This window comes from Cyanistes caeruleus, chromosome 2 (genome assembly GCF_971803275.1).
Source record: "Cyanistes caeruleus chromosome 2, bCyaCae1.hap1.1, whole genome shotgun sequence".
In the NCBI taxonomy this organism is placed as follows: Eukaryota; Metazoa; Chordata; class Aves; order Passeriformes; family Paridae; genus Cyanistes; species Cyanistes caeruleus.
The window spans coordinates 67406437-67420236 of record NC_141702.1 but is presented as its reverse complement, the minus strand read 5'-3'; the positions used below and the strand labels follow the sequence as shown (position 1 = coordinate 67420236).

At 35.2% G+C, this 13800-nt stretch overlaps 1 protein-coding gene across 20 annotated transcripts in view; it reads right to left on the bottom strand.

The window, feature by feature from the left end:
• Nucleotides 1–13800, bottom strand: part of RGS7 (regulator of G protein signaling 7) — a 258091-nt gene that overhangs the window by 91854 nt on the left and 152437 nt on the right. For all 20 annotated transcript variants that reach the window (XR_015283340.1, XR_015283341.1, XM_086877678.1 and 17 more), the window contains one exon: nt 9214–9264. Coding sequence is in view for 18 of the 20 variants with exons in the window: in XM_086877678.1 (XP_086733804.1) it covers nt 9214–9264 (51 nt within the window). In the remaining 2 variants the exon portion in view is untranslated. The remainder of the gene's footprint in view (nt 1–9213; nt 9265–13800) is intronic.

The following is a 13800-nucleotide window of genomic DNA, read 5'->3' as shown; positions in this document are numbered from 1 at the left end:
GTCAGCAAAAAGTGGGTTGTGAGGAGGTCATGAAAACTACATGTTATTCATTAAACAATGAAACAGCAGCTGAAACTGAATTTTAATAAATGGTAAGTATTTTAGGTATGAACCTTCCCTCCCCAGTTGTATATGCCCAGTAAGTGGCTGCTAGGTAACTGCTGCTGCTCAAGACAAACTAGAAGTGTTATATGTGATTCTGTGAAAATGTCCACTCAAATCTCAAACAGAAAATAATAAATTATTGGGAAATAAATAGAAAAAAATTAGGAAGACAGCAGGAGCATAAGCATAGCACATACACACGATAAATTCTGTGTCCCCACTGCAAGAAAGACTTTGAGGGGCTGGAGCATGTCCAGAGAAAAGCAACAGAGATGGTGAAGTGTCACAAGCCCTGTGAGGAGCAGCTGAAGGAGCTGGGGATGCTGAGACTGGAGGAAAAGTCTTAGGGTGACCTTATCACTCTCTGCAACTCCCCAAAAGGAGACTGTAGCCAGGTGGGGGATGGTCTCTTCTTCCAGGTAACAACAAATAGGACAAGCAAATGATCTCAAACTGCACAAGGGGTGATTTGGTCTGGAAATTTTTTTTCACAGACAGGGTTGTCCAGCATTGGAAGCCCAGAGAAGGATTGAGTCATCGTCCCTGGAGGTATTTAAAAGATGTGTAGATGTGGAAGTTAGAGACACCACTTAGTGATGGACTTGGCTGTGCTGGGTTAATGGTTGGACACAATGATCTTAGAGGTCTTTTCCAACCACAATGAGTCTATGATTCTGTTCCACAGTCACCATGCTAGAGTAGCTGCCTTGTATATTTTTTATTTATTTTTTATTTCATGCTAGTGATTATATTGGACGATGTAAATAATTACAAAATTTCAAGAGGTAAATATTTAACATTCCTAACAAGCTTAAAGGCTATTAAAAAGTTAAGTTTTCCAGTTTAACTGAGGCATTAACATAAAGTAGATAGTAATTAGGAAGCAAATTTTCAAAAGCAAGTGTGAATTACTTGTAATAATTTCTGCATGCCTAACTGAGGTGAATAGAGTATTTTTATGGCTTGAATTTATTTTTTTTCATTAATTGAGTCTTGGCCATAGTGAGAGCAATAATTTTTTTATCACCTATAAAAATTAAATTCTATTGATACTAGATATTTTATATTTTGTGGTTCCAAGTGTTCTGAAGCCAAATGTAGTCTTGCAGCTACGAAACCAGACTCGACATCGATCTGATCACACAATCTGCCACACAAACAATTAAAATCCTGACAATTTGTGGAATTTGAGTAATCACTGAACACAACCAGTGAAATTAGGAAAAGGTAGAAACATTAGAGGGAGAACATCTGAATGGAGAATAACATGTGAATTAGATCCAACCACCAGCCATAAATAAGTGACGAGGAGAGGAGAGGTTCGGAGAGGAGAGGTTCGGAGAGGAGAGGTTCGGAGAGGTAGGGAGAGGGAGAGGGAGAGGGAGAGGGAGAGGGAGAGGGAGAGGGAGAGGGAGAGGGAGAGGGAGAGGATGAAAAAAAAAATGAGAGTGCCTAGAGGATATTAATCTGTCCAAGATGAAATGGCAAGCAGTGTCCTTGCATGGTAAATGTCATTGATCTTGGACCGTCACTGTGCAGTATCTCTCTAAAAGTGCTATGGAAAAACTTTATAACACTCTTAAGGTCAATTATTAACAAAATCAAGAGAAAGCCTCACACTAACCTTCCAGTCATCCAATACTACATATGACATGTAAATATCAAAACATTTTTGTTTACTCAACTATAAATAGCTACAGCAGCTGTTGGCAAGATGAAATAGGATTTCAACTGCTTTTATTCAATTAAATTGGCCAGATTTAAAGTCTCACTTCCACCTACTTGCATTTTCCATTACTATATAAAACAGTTCTTTGGCAAACAAGGAAGCAGAAATCTAATGAAGTCTCTAGACAGTTATTTAGCTGCTTTTAATTAATTATGCCAATGTGAATGGGAATTAGTAAATGTTCTTCCTCTTAAACCTCTGAAACTTGGTATGATCACAAAGGTTCAGAAGGAGGCTGTCAAACAGTAAGAAAAACACAAAAATTCCTAGTAACTTCAGTAGAAATGAGATAAAACAACTTATTAAGAAGATCATTATAATTCAACTTATGCAATTAAATAATTGATTTTGTTTCTAAAAGTTATCAGAATTCCCCCTAAAAGAGCATATTTTTCCCTAACTTCATGGGTAAAACATTTCAATTGTGTAATTTAGATTATGTTCTAATTTGTTCTGTGACAGGATGAAAGTCATTCCTTCAAATGGCACAACAGAGCATCTGAAGTTTTTTCCAATGAAATTACTTAAAATTAAAGCTTACTGATGTTTCAGCTTTTATCAGCTTGATCAGGTAATAGCTTTAAAAAAAACTTTTTATCTCAGTAGACTTGTTCGGACTTATTTTCTATCGGTATTTTGTATTCTAGTCAGTACTTTTTTTCATCCTTTTCTCTCAATAAGACTCTCAAAGACCTCGGTGGAATTAAGCCCATCCTGCCTATGGAAATGTAAAGAATATGCTGATTGTTGGTTTATTTCAATTTTTAAAACCTGAGTATCAGACATATATTTTGGATTTTAGCCTGAGATGTAGCTTAAAGGCCATGTTACACCTAATCCTATTTTAAAAGGCACCTAGTTGAATCTTGTTTCATTGGAGTTAAAAATAAAACCTCCAATTTTGTGCAGAGATTGGAATTTCACCTTTAATAATTAAAACAAATGATAAAGGAGTGAATGTCATGTGAAGGTATTATACTTAATACTGAAAACAATTCTGAGTATAATCTAAAGGCAATAATTATTTCCAGTTAAATTAAGTATATTTGAATTCAGCACCATGGAATCAGGGCCAGTATTAAGAAAAACTAAAATTCAAAGAACTCAGTTGATGTCTTGCTTTTAACCAGAGATAAGGAAGTATCAATAGAGATCTGTTTTTACAGAAAACGTGTATGTCACACAAGTTATAATTGAATTGTAGAATTACAGTACAGTTTGGGTAGGAAGAGATCTTAAATTTCATCTAGTTTAACCCTGCTGACATGGTCAGGGACACCTTTCACTAGGTCAGGTTGCCCAAAACCTAATTAGAAGCAAAAGAGATCCATTTAGAATCAGTATTTTATTGACAATATCAGACAGTTTACTCACAGGAACAACTTTACAGAACACATGTATTTTGTCATACCAATACCTAGTACTATCATTTTATTTTTACAATCATTTTATTGTACAGAAAATTATGCTAGATAGCGTCAAATTCCATACTTGTCATCTTTAACCATTACTCCAAGATGGACATTAATTTATAAATTAAACAGACAAAATTCATTTATACTTCCCAGGTAATTAAAATATTTATAAAATTTCTTAATTTCTAGGGTGAAAATAAATTATTTTTTTTTATTAAATCTTGCAAAATAATGCCTGTTTAAGACAATAACAGAGAAGGAATTTTATTTAGACATGCTTAGCATGATGAAACAGTTGTAATAGTTTTACCTATCTGGCTATGTGAAGGAAGCACTTTGTCACCAATACCAATATTTTGCATGATAATACTGATCTCATACTTTGCAATACTGTCAATACAGTCACAAAATTTGTATCTCCCCATTAAGTGTAAAAAACTGATCTTCTTTAACCAGATGCCACACTACCAAAAAGGTCAGAAGAAATGACTGCTCCATCAAAGAAAATTGAAAATGAGTACTGATGTAGCCTACCACCTATCTAAAAGTGACAAAATAAAATGGCCAAACTAGGTACATATTAATCACTTTCAAGAGTGATTACATGGAAATGAGACTGGTCAAACAGCATGGGCACATTTGTAGAAAAAACAGCTCGCTCTAGGAGGCTCTGCAGGTCTGTGTGCTCTTGGGAAGCACTCCTAACACATGCAGTCTACCTAGGGTAATAGATTATACAAATCTGGAAGATGCTCCAGTGGGAAAAAACATGGAATCCATTAAATCTGATATATCCCATTACAACTGAATTGCAGAAAGTACACTTCTGTTCACCATTTACAAAATCTCTCTAAAGAGAGATTTGGGCAAATAAAACACCCGTGATGTCACATGAACATTTTGCACTCCTGGGAACTCAGGAGTGGCTAGAACCTCCCTGACTGCCACACACAGATAAGTACCCCCTGTGCTGCTTGTAATTATAGGAAACCTGACCCATACATTTTTTGCATGAGTATCACAATGTTAAGATTATTGGTACTAAAGTGTTGTCTATAAATTCTGATATTTTCCATTCTCAAAGAGAATTTTGTTCTATTTTCTTTTTGTTCACCTGAGATTAAAATCATTATTCCATTGAAATGTTACAGGATCTGACAAGCTTAGATCAAATTCACCCAGTAGAAGAAAGCTGGGAAGTTACTTACATTAGAATTGACAAAGGTTCATGAGGTTTCCTATTGAACAAAATGTGCCTGAATTTCTATCAGGCATATGAAAAATGAAAATATCTGGTGTCCCTGGGTTCCCAGCATGTGGGGTATGGTATGTGCACGGGCAGTATAAATTACTCTTATTGGGGTTTTGTTTGTTTGTTCATTTTTTAAAGTCAAGATAATAAAAGGGGAGCATTCTACTCTTGCTCCACTTGCACAGGTTTTGATTAATGCAAAGACTGCAAAGATAAGCGTGACCTTTCCATTCCTTTCTTTATTCCTCCTCATAAGAGACACTTTTCCCTGTTAGCAATCTCTGGAAGTACCTCCCCTTTGCTTGGAGCTCTCTGGTGCTGTTTCCCAAATGGCAATTGTTTAGAACATCTTGTCTGGCTCCTGCTCTCTGCTGCTACCTTTCTGCATATAATTGGTGAAAGGACAAAACTGAGAACTAAACAATTTTTCAAGTAAACTTTCATAAACTCAAATAAAACCCCTAACAATTTTCTTCTAACTCTTTCAAGCAAGTACTGTGTATTCTCAAGGTCATTATTAGTACACCAGCTGCTGGGGAGAGACTTTAGTAAAGAGGGAAAACTGGAAGAAACATAAACAGATGTTGTGCTACTGAGCCCTCCCGTTTTTACTGCACTGGATCAGTGACCACAGTTCACATGCACGCTGATGGACATCTAGTTACAAATTAGTTACACCAGTTACGTGAAGAGGCTACAAATGGTGAGAACTGAAACTGAAAAATCACAGGGTGGCATAAATATCAAGGTAGCCTTTTTTCATAACTATAAAACCTAGATTTAGTAATATATATTTTTGACTTCAGTGTAATTTCTGCTGTCCAAGAGAAGTAGCAAACTACTTTAACAGACTGCCTAAACAAGCTGTATCAAAGCACTGTGAAAGCAGAGGCTGAGCATTCTAGAGCAGCTGCAGTGGTTCTGCTGGAGCAACCATTCCATAAGGAGGTGCCTCCAGCCAAATTCAGCTGGTTTGCAGCTGTGAGAAAATTCAACAAGCAACACTCAGGAATAAAGGTACTTTAAAGGAACACGAGGATTATGTCTAAATGTATTATCTACTCTTAAAGGCATTTTCTGAGACATCTAGATGAAAATTATTCATGGCATGACTTGAAGATTAAATGAGTGTTTGTGAACACCATTTCCTTGTAAAAAGACTGGAAAACTCATATGTTCTTTCTCCTTTAGGAGACAACAGCATGATTTACTATTAGGATGTTGAATGTTAGGAAATAGAGAAATCAAGTGTTTGCTGTAAGGGCATTGAAGAAATCAGTGCAGTAACCAAGTACAGGATTAGACTCTTGGCAATATGAACTGATACCTTTAAATCAGCTCATCTACTCTTTTTGTTCTATTTTTCCCACTAAGGATTAAAGGAACTTCAGTATCTGATGTGGCCAGTCTGGTGCATTTAATGTCATTAATGATCACTTCAAAGAAGAAAAACACAATGTAGAAAAACAGAGTAGATTTTCCACATTACGAGTAATTGGCAACATCAGTGAAGAGTCAGCACTTATCCTGTAATGGTCAATTCAACCACACATGTCTAAGTGCCAAACCACAAGCCCTTACAATTCAGTAAACTCAGTTAATTGATTTTTTCAGGTTGAGATCATGCTTATATTTATGCCTGAATAAAACTTCCCCATTAAAATAACTTGGACAATGTCTGTTCCTTAAAATTTTACAGATGAGTTGTAGGCTGAAACACAAACATTTTTTAAGTACATATTGAATAGCAAACAATGTAACAGCAACTGTACATTACATTGTGCACAGCTATTCTGGGGACAAGTTCTGCTCCACTGAAATAACTTCAAATCTGGTACAAATTAGCAGAATCCACCTATCATCTCCAGTTTATTTTCTTGATGGAGATGTACTGCAGCAAGCCTGAATCTTTCAAATATTCCACTTAATAATATTTTCCATTTATAAAAAATTTGCATGATTTTATTGACTGGCAGTTTACAAGTACCAGCTTGTTACTACTTTTTACTGTAAATTGCTGCTTCCAGGTGAAAGCTTTACACTTATAAATACACTGAAACAAATGCTGCTTCAAATCCAAATGAAGCAATGTTCAAAAGGCCTTCTTCTGCCTTATGTTCTCCCACTATCCATAAATCTGCCTACTTCATTCCCACTTAAATGGTATTGGAGTTGCATTCCCTATGCAAAACAAAGGAAAAAACTGCATTTCAAAATATTACTTTTTATATATAAAGTGTGATAGCATCACTTTCTTCTTACTATGTTTTATTAAAGAACAAGTTGACTGAAAGAGTTAATATTTTCACCATGGTGAAAAGAAGGCTCAAGGTGTGACCTCCTCACATTTTTCCAGTGTTTAGAGGACAGAAATTCTCTTCACAGGGAGCCACACTGAGAGGATAAGGGGCAACAGGTACAAGTTGCATGGAGAGAGGTTTCATCTATTCAAATTTTTTACAGTGAGAACAAACAATTGCTGGATGTGGTGGAGTTGCCATCAGGGGCAGAGCTCAGGATGAGACAGGACAGAGTGCTCAGTAATCTCACACAGGCTTGCCTCAGCATGGAAGTATGGACCACACAAACTTCTGAGGTCCCTTCTAACCTGAGGTCCCTTCTGTGAATCTCTCTACTTACCCTTTAAATCATAATTTACCTGCCTTGCTTGCATGAGTAGTTGCACAGCACTGGTCAATGAGGTGTGCAAATAGTCCTTACATTTTTCTGGACAGAGTAGAATATACTCTTAAAATATGTGCCCCAAGGTCTACTTTATGTTGTTCTTCCAGGTATGTGGCTGATATCAGATTTAGACAGAGATGGCAATTTTCAGTGCAAACCAAGGCATGATTTACTTCTGCATCACAAAACTGCATAGCTTCACAAATTATTTGTAACAGGACTCTACGGGGTAGTTTTAAAAGATAACCAGGTTAAACCCTGACACACAGGTTAAAAGTGATCAGAAGACACCAGAAATCCAAATTACGGTGACAACAGATTGGAGAAATGTGGGGCTTTTCCATACGAGGTTCTAGACTGACTTGTCCAGAACTGAAATGAAAAGCCAGACACATGGATTTTGAAAAAACAGAACATTTTCAGAATTTCTGTCATGTGAAAAGCTCTTGCTCACCATCTGTCAAGTTTGGTGTCATCAGGCAATTCTGAGCATTACCCAAAGGAAACATTTAGGGCTATTTGTTTTCTGAAGATCTGAATTTAACCAGCTCCAGACAGCTGACTTTGGACTAGGACCAAAATACATAAGACTTTTTCATTATTGTGGACAGTTTTTTTTTCATCCATGTAATCTGAGAGGATAAAACCCAGCTTCAGTTAAATTACTGTAGTGTTTTGCTTACACATGTTAGTAGTTTGTGCGTTTGTTTAATTTTAATTGGATAGAAACATAAGGAACCAAGGAGATATGTTTTCTGTTTAGTAGAAGCTTTTACTATTTCAAATTTCACAACAAGCAGGTAATCTGAATGACAGCCTATTCCAGTATTGCACTTCTGGTTTGACAAATAAAGGTTAAGCTTCAACATCAAATAATAGCCTAACAACCTTTCAAACCCTGGTAAATACAAATAGGTGAGTGTTTTGTAGCCAACAACTGAGAAATGCAATATCACACTTGGGTCTCTTGAAACCTCCACATGATCTCCAGGAAGCAAGCATTCAACACTGTTCAAAGTCAGATAGAGAGGTACCGATCCCTTTCACGTAACATGTCAACGTGTTGTGAACTGACTACTTCCAAATATCAAATTATGTATTGACAGTTCTTTGTTGCTCAAGCTGCAATTTTAAATACAGTGATTTTGCTTTTCACAATGATCATACTTTGATTTCTGATTTGACAGAAAAATACATTTTAAAAATAAACACAATAATGACCCCCAAAAATATGAAAAAGAAATCCTGAAAGAAAGCAAGGGAAAAAAGCTTTTTTGATAATTTTTTTAAATAAGGAAGATTACTTTTCCTCTAACCAAAAGTGTACAAGAACTTCCATAGAATATTTTGTTTCTACAGTTCAGAATTTTCTAATAGAAATCATTCCATTATGTAAAATTTCTGATCAGGTAACTAGATTCCTGTAAATCCAGGAAATAAATAATAGCTAAATACAATAACCAAACTGTGTTTCCTGCTGGGCATACAAGAAACCAATGGCAGAGTTTGGAACCAAACCCTTACTTCCATGTCCCAACACAGCTGATCAAGCAATGAATTTTTCTTCCTCATTTCTTCATTTCACTAATTTTATTTGCATTTCACTTTCCATTTAAGAGGCTATAGAAGTGTCCAAATGTAAGATTAGCTGTTGGTTACAGTACAAGAATGTATTTTAATAGTTATATTTATGTTTTATATATTGAAAAATTCTGTAAGAAAAGAGCATATATTTAGCAAAATATTTAGCATAACACTGAGTAAATTCCTCATGGACTCAACCACACTTTTTAATCAAAGAACTATCATCATCATTCTCATATTGTTTCCTGGTACCTGCTGAAATAAAATGGATAATCCAAATCCTCAGAATGTTAGTAAAAATTTCAAAGATTTTATGTCTGTTTTGCTATTGAAATTGGTCAGATGTTGTCTCGTCACTCCCAGTGCAGCACAAATTAAAATCAGGTCCAATGGTCTTTAAGAAACAAACTATAGTTTTAAGATGAGAAAACAAGAGAAATTACCTGGGTCTTCTATCGATAAGTTCTTTGTTAACCATTGAACAATATCTGAACCTAGGAACAAAAAAAAAGGTATTTATAGATTAGTAAGTTTTCTCTCACTATTCTTCAGATCCCTGAGGCAATTCATATTATTCTTCCATGGAAGAGATCAGTATTTTTTTCTCCTCAGAGTGCCTAGAAAAAAAGCACTGGCTATTCTATTTTAGTTTAGTTTCGTTTTTTAGCTTTGTTTTAGCAGTGAAACATAGAACTTTTTTCTTTAGGCTTAGACTGATAAAAAGTAATACAAGGGCATTAAGTGTGCAATATTATCCACATTTTAAAAATTACACTACTGTAAAATGTCCATAGAAAAACACTCCATTAATCTAAGTTTCTACCCTCCCCCCCACTTAAAAATCAGTTTACTTGTAAAGGCATATTCAGATACCTAGATACAGGCTACCAGTGTATCAAATTTCACTTCATGGCTAAGCTCTTGACAAAATTCAGTTTCCCTCAGTGCTAAAGTGTTTTCCTTACCACTCCAATCTCCCTTGCTCCCTATTCTTTCATTTATAGCACATCCTTTTATTTTTATTTAATTTCCTGCCTTATTTTAAGGTCCCATGCTTTTGCTTGCCTCCTAACATCTTTGATACCAGATTTCTTCCTGCCTTTCACACTGAGTATCCTTCCAACCTCACCTCCTAATTCCTAACCCATCTGCTCCTCTTGGGCACGCACTTCTATCAGTTGCACTTCTATCACACTTTGCACTCTATGCCACAAGCTGAAGTCAGCCTTGTTTTTCAGATAGAAAGCTACAGTTGAACTTCACCCACTGTGAACATGATTTGCAAGATAAATTATGATGCATTGCTCCAGACAAAAAACCCAAACCACGTTCATCATTTGAGCAACTTGAAATAACCAAACTGGCCTAGAAGGAAAATGGGAAAAACACTGAGGGATGTTACATGCATGCTCTTCATGTTTAATCACACCCCGAGTTCAGACAAGCAATGTAATAGAGACACCACATATTTCCTTACCAATATTTGAGTTGCTCATCCATTTCCCACCAAGCATAATAACAAAAACAATAATAAAAATCTATACAATTTACAAAAATATAAACCAAATCAAATCAATAAAATCTCTTGAACATACTAGAATATATAACATTAGAATGTAGCATATACTTCCCCTGTCACTCCTCAGATTCAGATTTCTTCCTGTACTTTACATACTGCATAATTTCCTTTGCTTTTCTTAAGGCAATGAAAACAATATTTTAAAAAGGCATTTCAGAAAAGAAGGGAAATTTACTTCTCCTTCTAGCTTTTATTTTATTACACTAAGTGAATAGCTTTATCATGTATTTTACAAAGCCTCACTGATTATATCATAGCTTTCCATGTGTGTATGCATTACAAAAATGATTACATAGAAGTGAAAATCTCTAGAGACTTAACAACCATGTCTAGAGCAAACATTTTTCATTGCTATGTTAAATGTCTAAATTTTGATAGTTTTTAAACTGCAGTGGCAGAGTTTCTCATAGCATTTACATGACTTTATTCCTTAAATGAGGCACTTTACCTTTTCATGCTGTTGCAGGTACACAGAATGTTTCAGACAGATATTCCTACCTCAAAATATTTTATTTTTATAAATACAATTTTAATCCTTTTTTTATACATATGACATTTACAAGGTTGACACTGACAGAAGAATTTCAGATTAATATAAGACGAAACTTCATAAACCTCAATGACGCAGTTCCAAGCATAGCTATATTTTTCTGTCAGCTGACTAGAGAAGTTAGTCAGCCCTGAATATTTTCCTAAACCTTCAAAGATCAAAGACAAAAATCAGAAAAACAAAATGACATTTTGAATACTGATTTTTAACTTTGTCTGCTTTCAAATCTCTCAGGTACCATATGGGAAGAAGTTTTCTATTCTTTTTATCTCATCTTCAAACACTTTTTCCCTTTTTGCCTCCTTTGAAAACTTTCTTACAGTGATGTACTGTATTCCTCAGTCCTCAGCTCCCGGCCTCTCATTTGAGTGTATGTCTATATAGATGTATATAGACATATAGACCATATAGATGTATATGGTCTATACATCAGAAATTTCACCTCCATATGTTTCAGCGTCTTTTGACTTATTATAAATAATAGTAGGAAATCAAATTTCTTGAAAATGGCACCATCTGATTATGAAAGTTCATTGATGCTCTATTCATACTTTACCCTGAAGCCATTGCCTTGGCACATGAAAGCCTGGACAGGAGTTTAAGCCAGCTGTTTCATTCAAACACACTGATGATTTCAGAGGTACAACTTTAATGACATGTGAATAAATATCAACATCCACACTCTCCTTCTAGTGTGAAGGCTATTCAAGTAAAAAAAACTTGCAAGTAATTTGTCATATGGCAAGTGAGAAATGTATCAGTTAATATTTCTTTGGGAGACCTTAGGGCCAACTCTAGCCCTAAAATAATAAAGGTATTAACTTGTAGAGCTTGTTGGGTGCTTTTTTAGCTACTAGTTTTAATGTCTAATTAACAATATTGTTTCCCTTAATTATTCCAGAGCCCTTTTCTAAGGTTTATTACTTTTGCAGATGTATTTCTAAAAGCAAAACCATTACTCTAATTTCTTATCTCAGGAGAAAAAAAAAGGCAGTAAAACAGGTGAAAACAGGAAAATAATACTTTCTGTGAGTATAGCTTTGACAAAAACTACCAGTAAATTCATGACAGTTTTCATACATGGCACCTCACATCTATAGGAATAATGATCCAAGACTATAAATTTCATTATTTGTAAACAAGAACTAATACTTATAGGATGAAAAACCTTTAACCTTCAAACCTGATTCTATCTTATTATCAGAAATCTAGCAAAAAGACAAGCTAGCAAGATGATATAAATTTAATGGAAACCACTACCTTGGTACTGGTCTCACCTGAAAAGGAAAATTTCAGCAATCTAAAACAGAAAATGTTTGCTGTGTCAAACACTCAGTTTTTGTACACTGTTTAATGTGTGATATCAAAGACCCAGCTATAACATTGTTAAAGCAGATTCTCAAGTTCTCCAGGTCTCCCTTCCTCACTTCCATCAAGCAGCAAAAATAGGCAAGTTGGCTATTAGATCTGCAAGGTGCAGAAGACTTCAGTCAAATTGACAACAGAATTTTGAAATCCCAGAAGAACTTTCAATTGTCATTTCTAAATTAGAAGATTAAATTGTCATTTCTAATTTAGACATTTCTAAAAATTTCTAAAGCAAATAAAACTGGACAAGGGAAAGCAATAATTTTTAATAATACCTTAAAGCTAGCAAAAGAAGAAAACATTTGAAAAAAGGGGGTTCTTTAGACATAGAGCTTAAAAGCTAAGAGTGAGATTCCTTAAATGCCAGCACCTATCCCAATAAATGCAATAAATTCACAAGACCTTACTCTAGTCAAAAAAAAAAAAATTTAATCTTCTTTAAAGAAATAGGCAAAAACATGTCTATATTCATATACAAATGAAAAAGACTCAGTCATGTTCTTTGTGATATGTACTTGCTGAAAATTCCACAAGTGATTAATTTTAAATGAAATGGTCCCAAAATAGCAGTTGCTGAGGCTGTCACAGCATCTTAAGAAACTATTTTTGAATAAAGCATACTCTCTGAACTCTGCAATACTGATTTCCAAGTCAAAGTCATAAAGGCCAGGGCAATGCTAAGGACACCTTTCAGAGAAAATCACCTATTTTAAGAAAGTCCTTACAGAATATATTTTGAAAAGGTGCTGGTTCTGACCTATAGAAAATTTCACAGGAATTATACATCAAATTTTTGCTATGCATAGATGCAATGAGCCATGTAATCTTTGATCTGACAGAAAAATGATATGATAGTAGTACCTCAAAAGAAAAGCAAAATTCAAAATGCTCTATCTTTTCCAAAATTCAAAAACATATCTAGTGGAAGAAGAGACAGCTGCAAGAAAGCATATCTTACTAGTCAGAATCACAAACCAAGAGACCACTGAGAAAATTAATTCAAGGATTTCTTCCTTCATAAAGAGACAGGTTCAATCTTGCAAAGTAAATAGTCTTTAGCTGTTGATATCTTGGTTTAGTAACTAAAACCTTTTTACTTTTGGACCTCTGAGTATTTGCATGAAATGAAGAGGGAAAGTGATGCAGGAAGCTCCCCTGCATTGCTGATACCAAAAGAAAGGATTTTGCTGTTGACAATCAAGGCTTTTGCCATCTGAACTCTTAAGAGCAACATAATCATCGTGGTTATGTTTGCCCAGCACTGTGAAATCTGGGCAGCTGGGCCTGTTTGATGATGGAAGGCAGGAGCAGATAATTCGGGTGCTCCCGCAAGGGAGCCTTGTGGTTGGCTGGCTCAGCTTCAGTGCTTCACCACCACCTAGCCTTGAGAACCTGGAGAATTTTTTGCAGGGCAGCTCACAGTACAGAAAACTTAATAAACATGACTCCAGAAAATATCACTGTCAAAATTTAAAACAAGGCTGTTATTAAATTAGTAAGGAAGCAGTACTGTATTTCCATTATTTCTCTTTA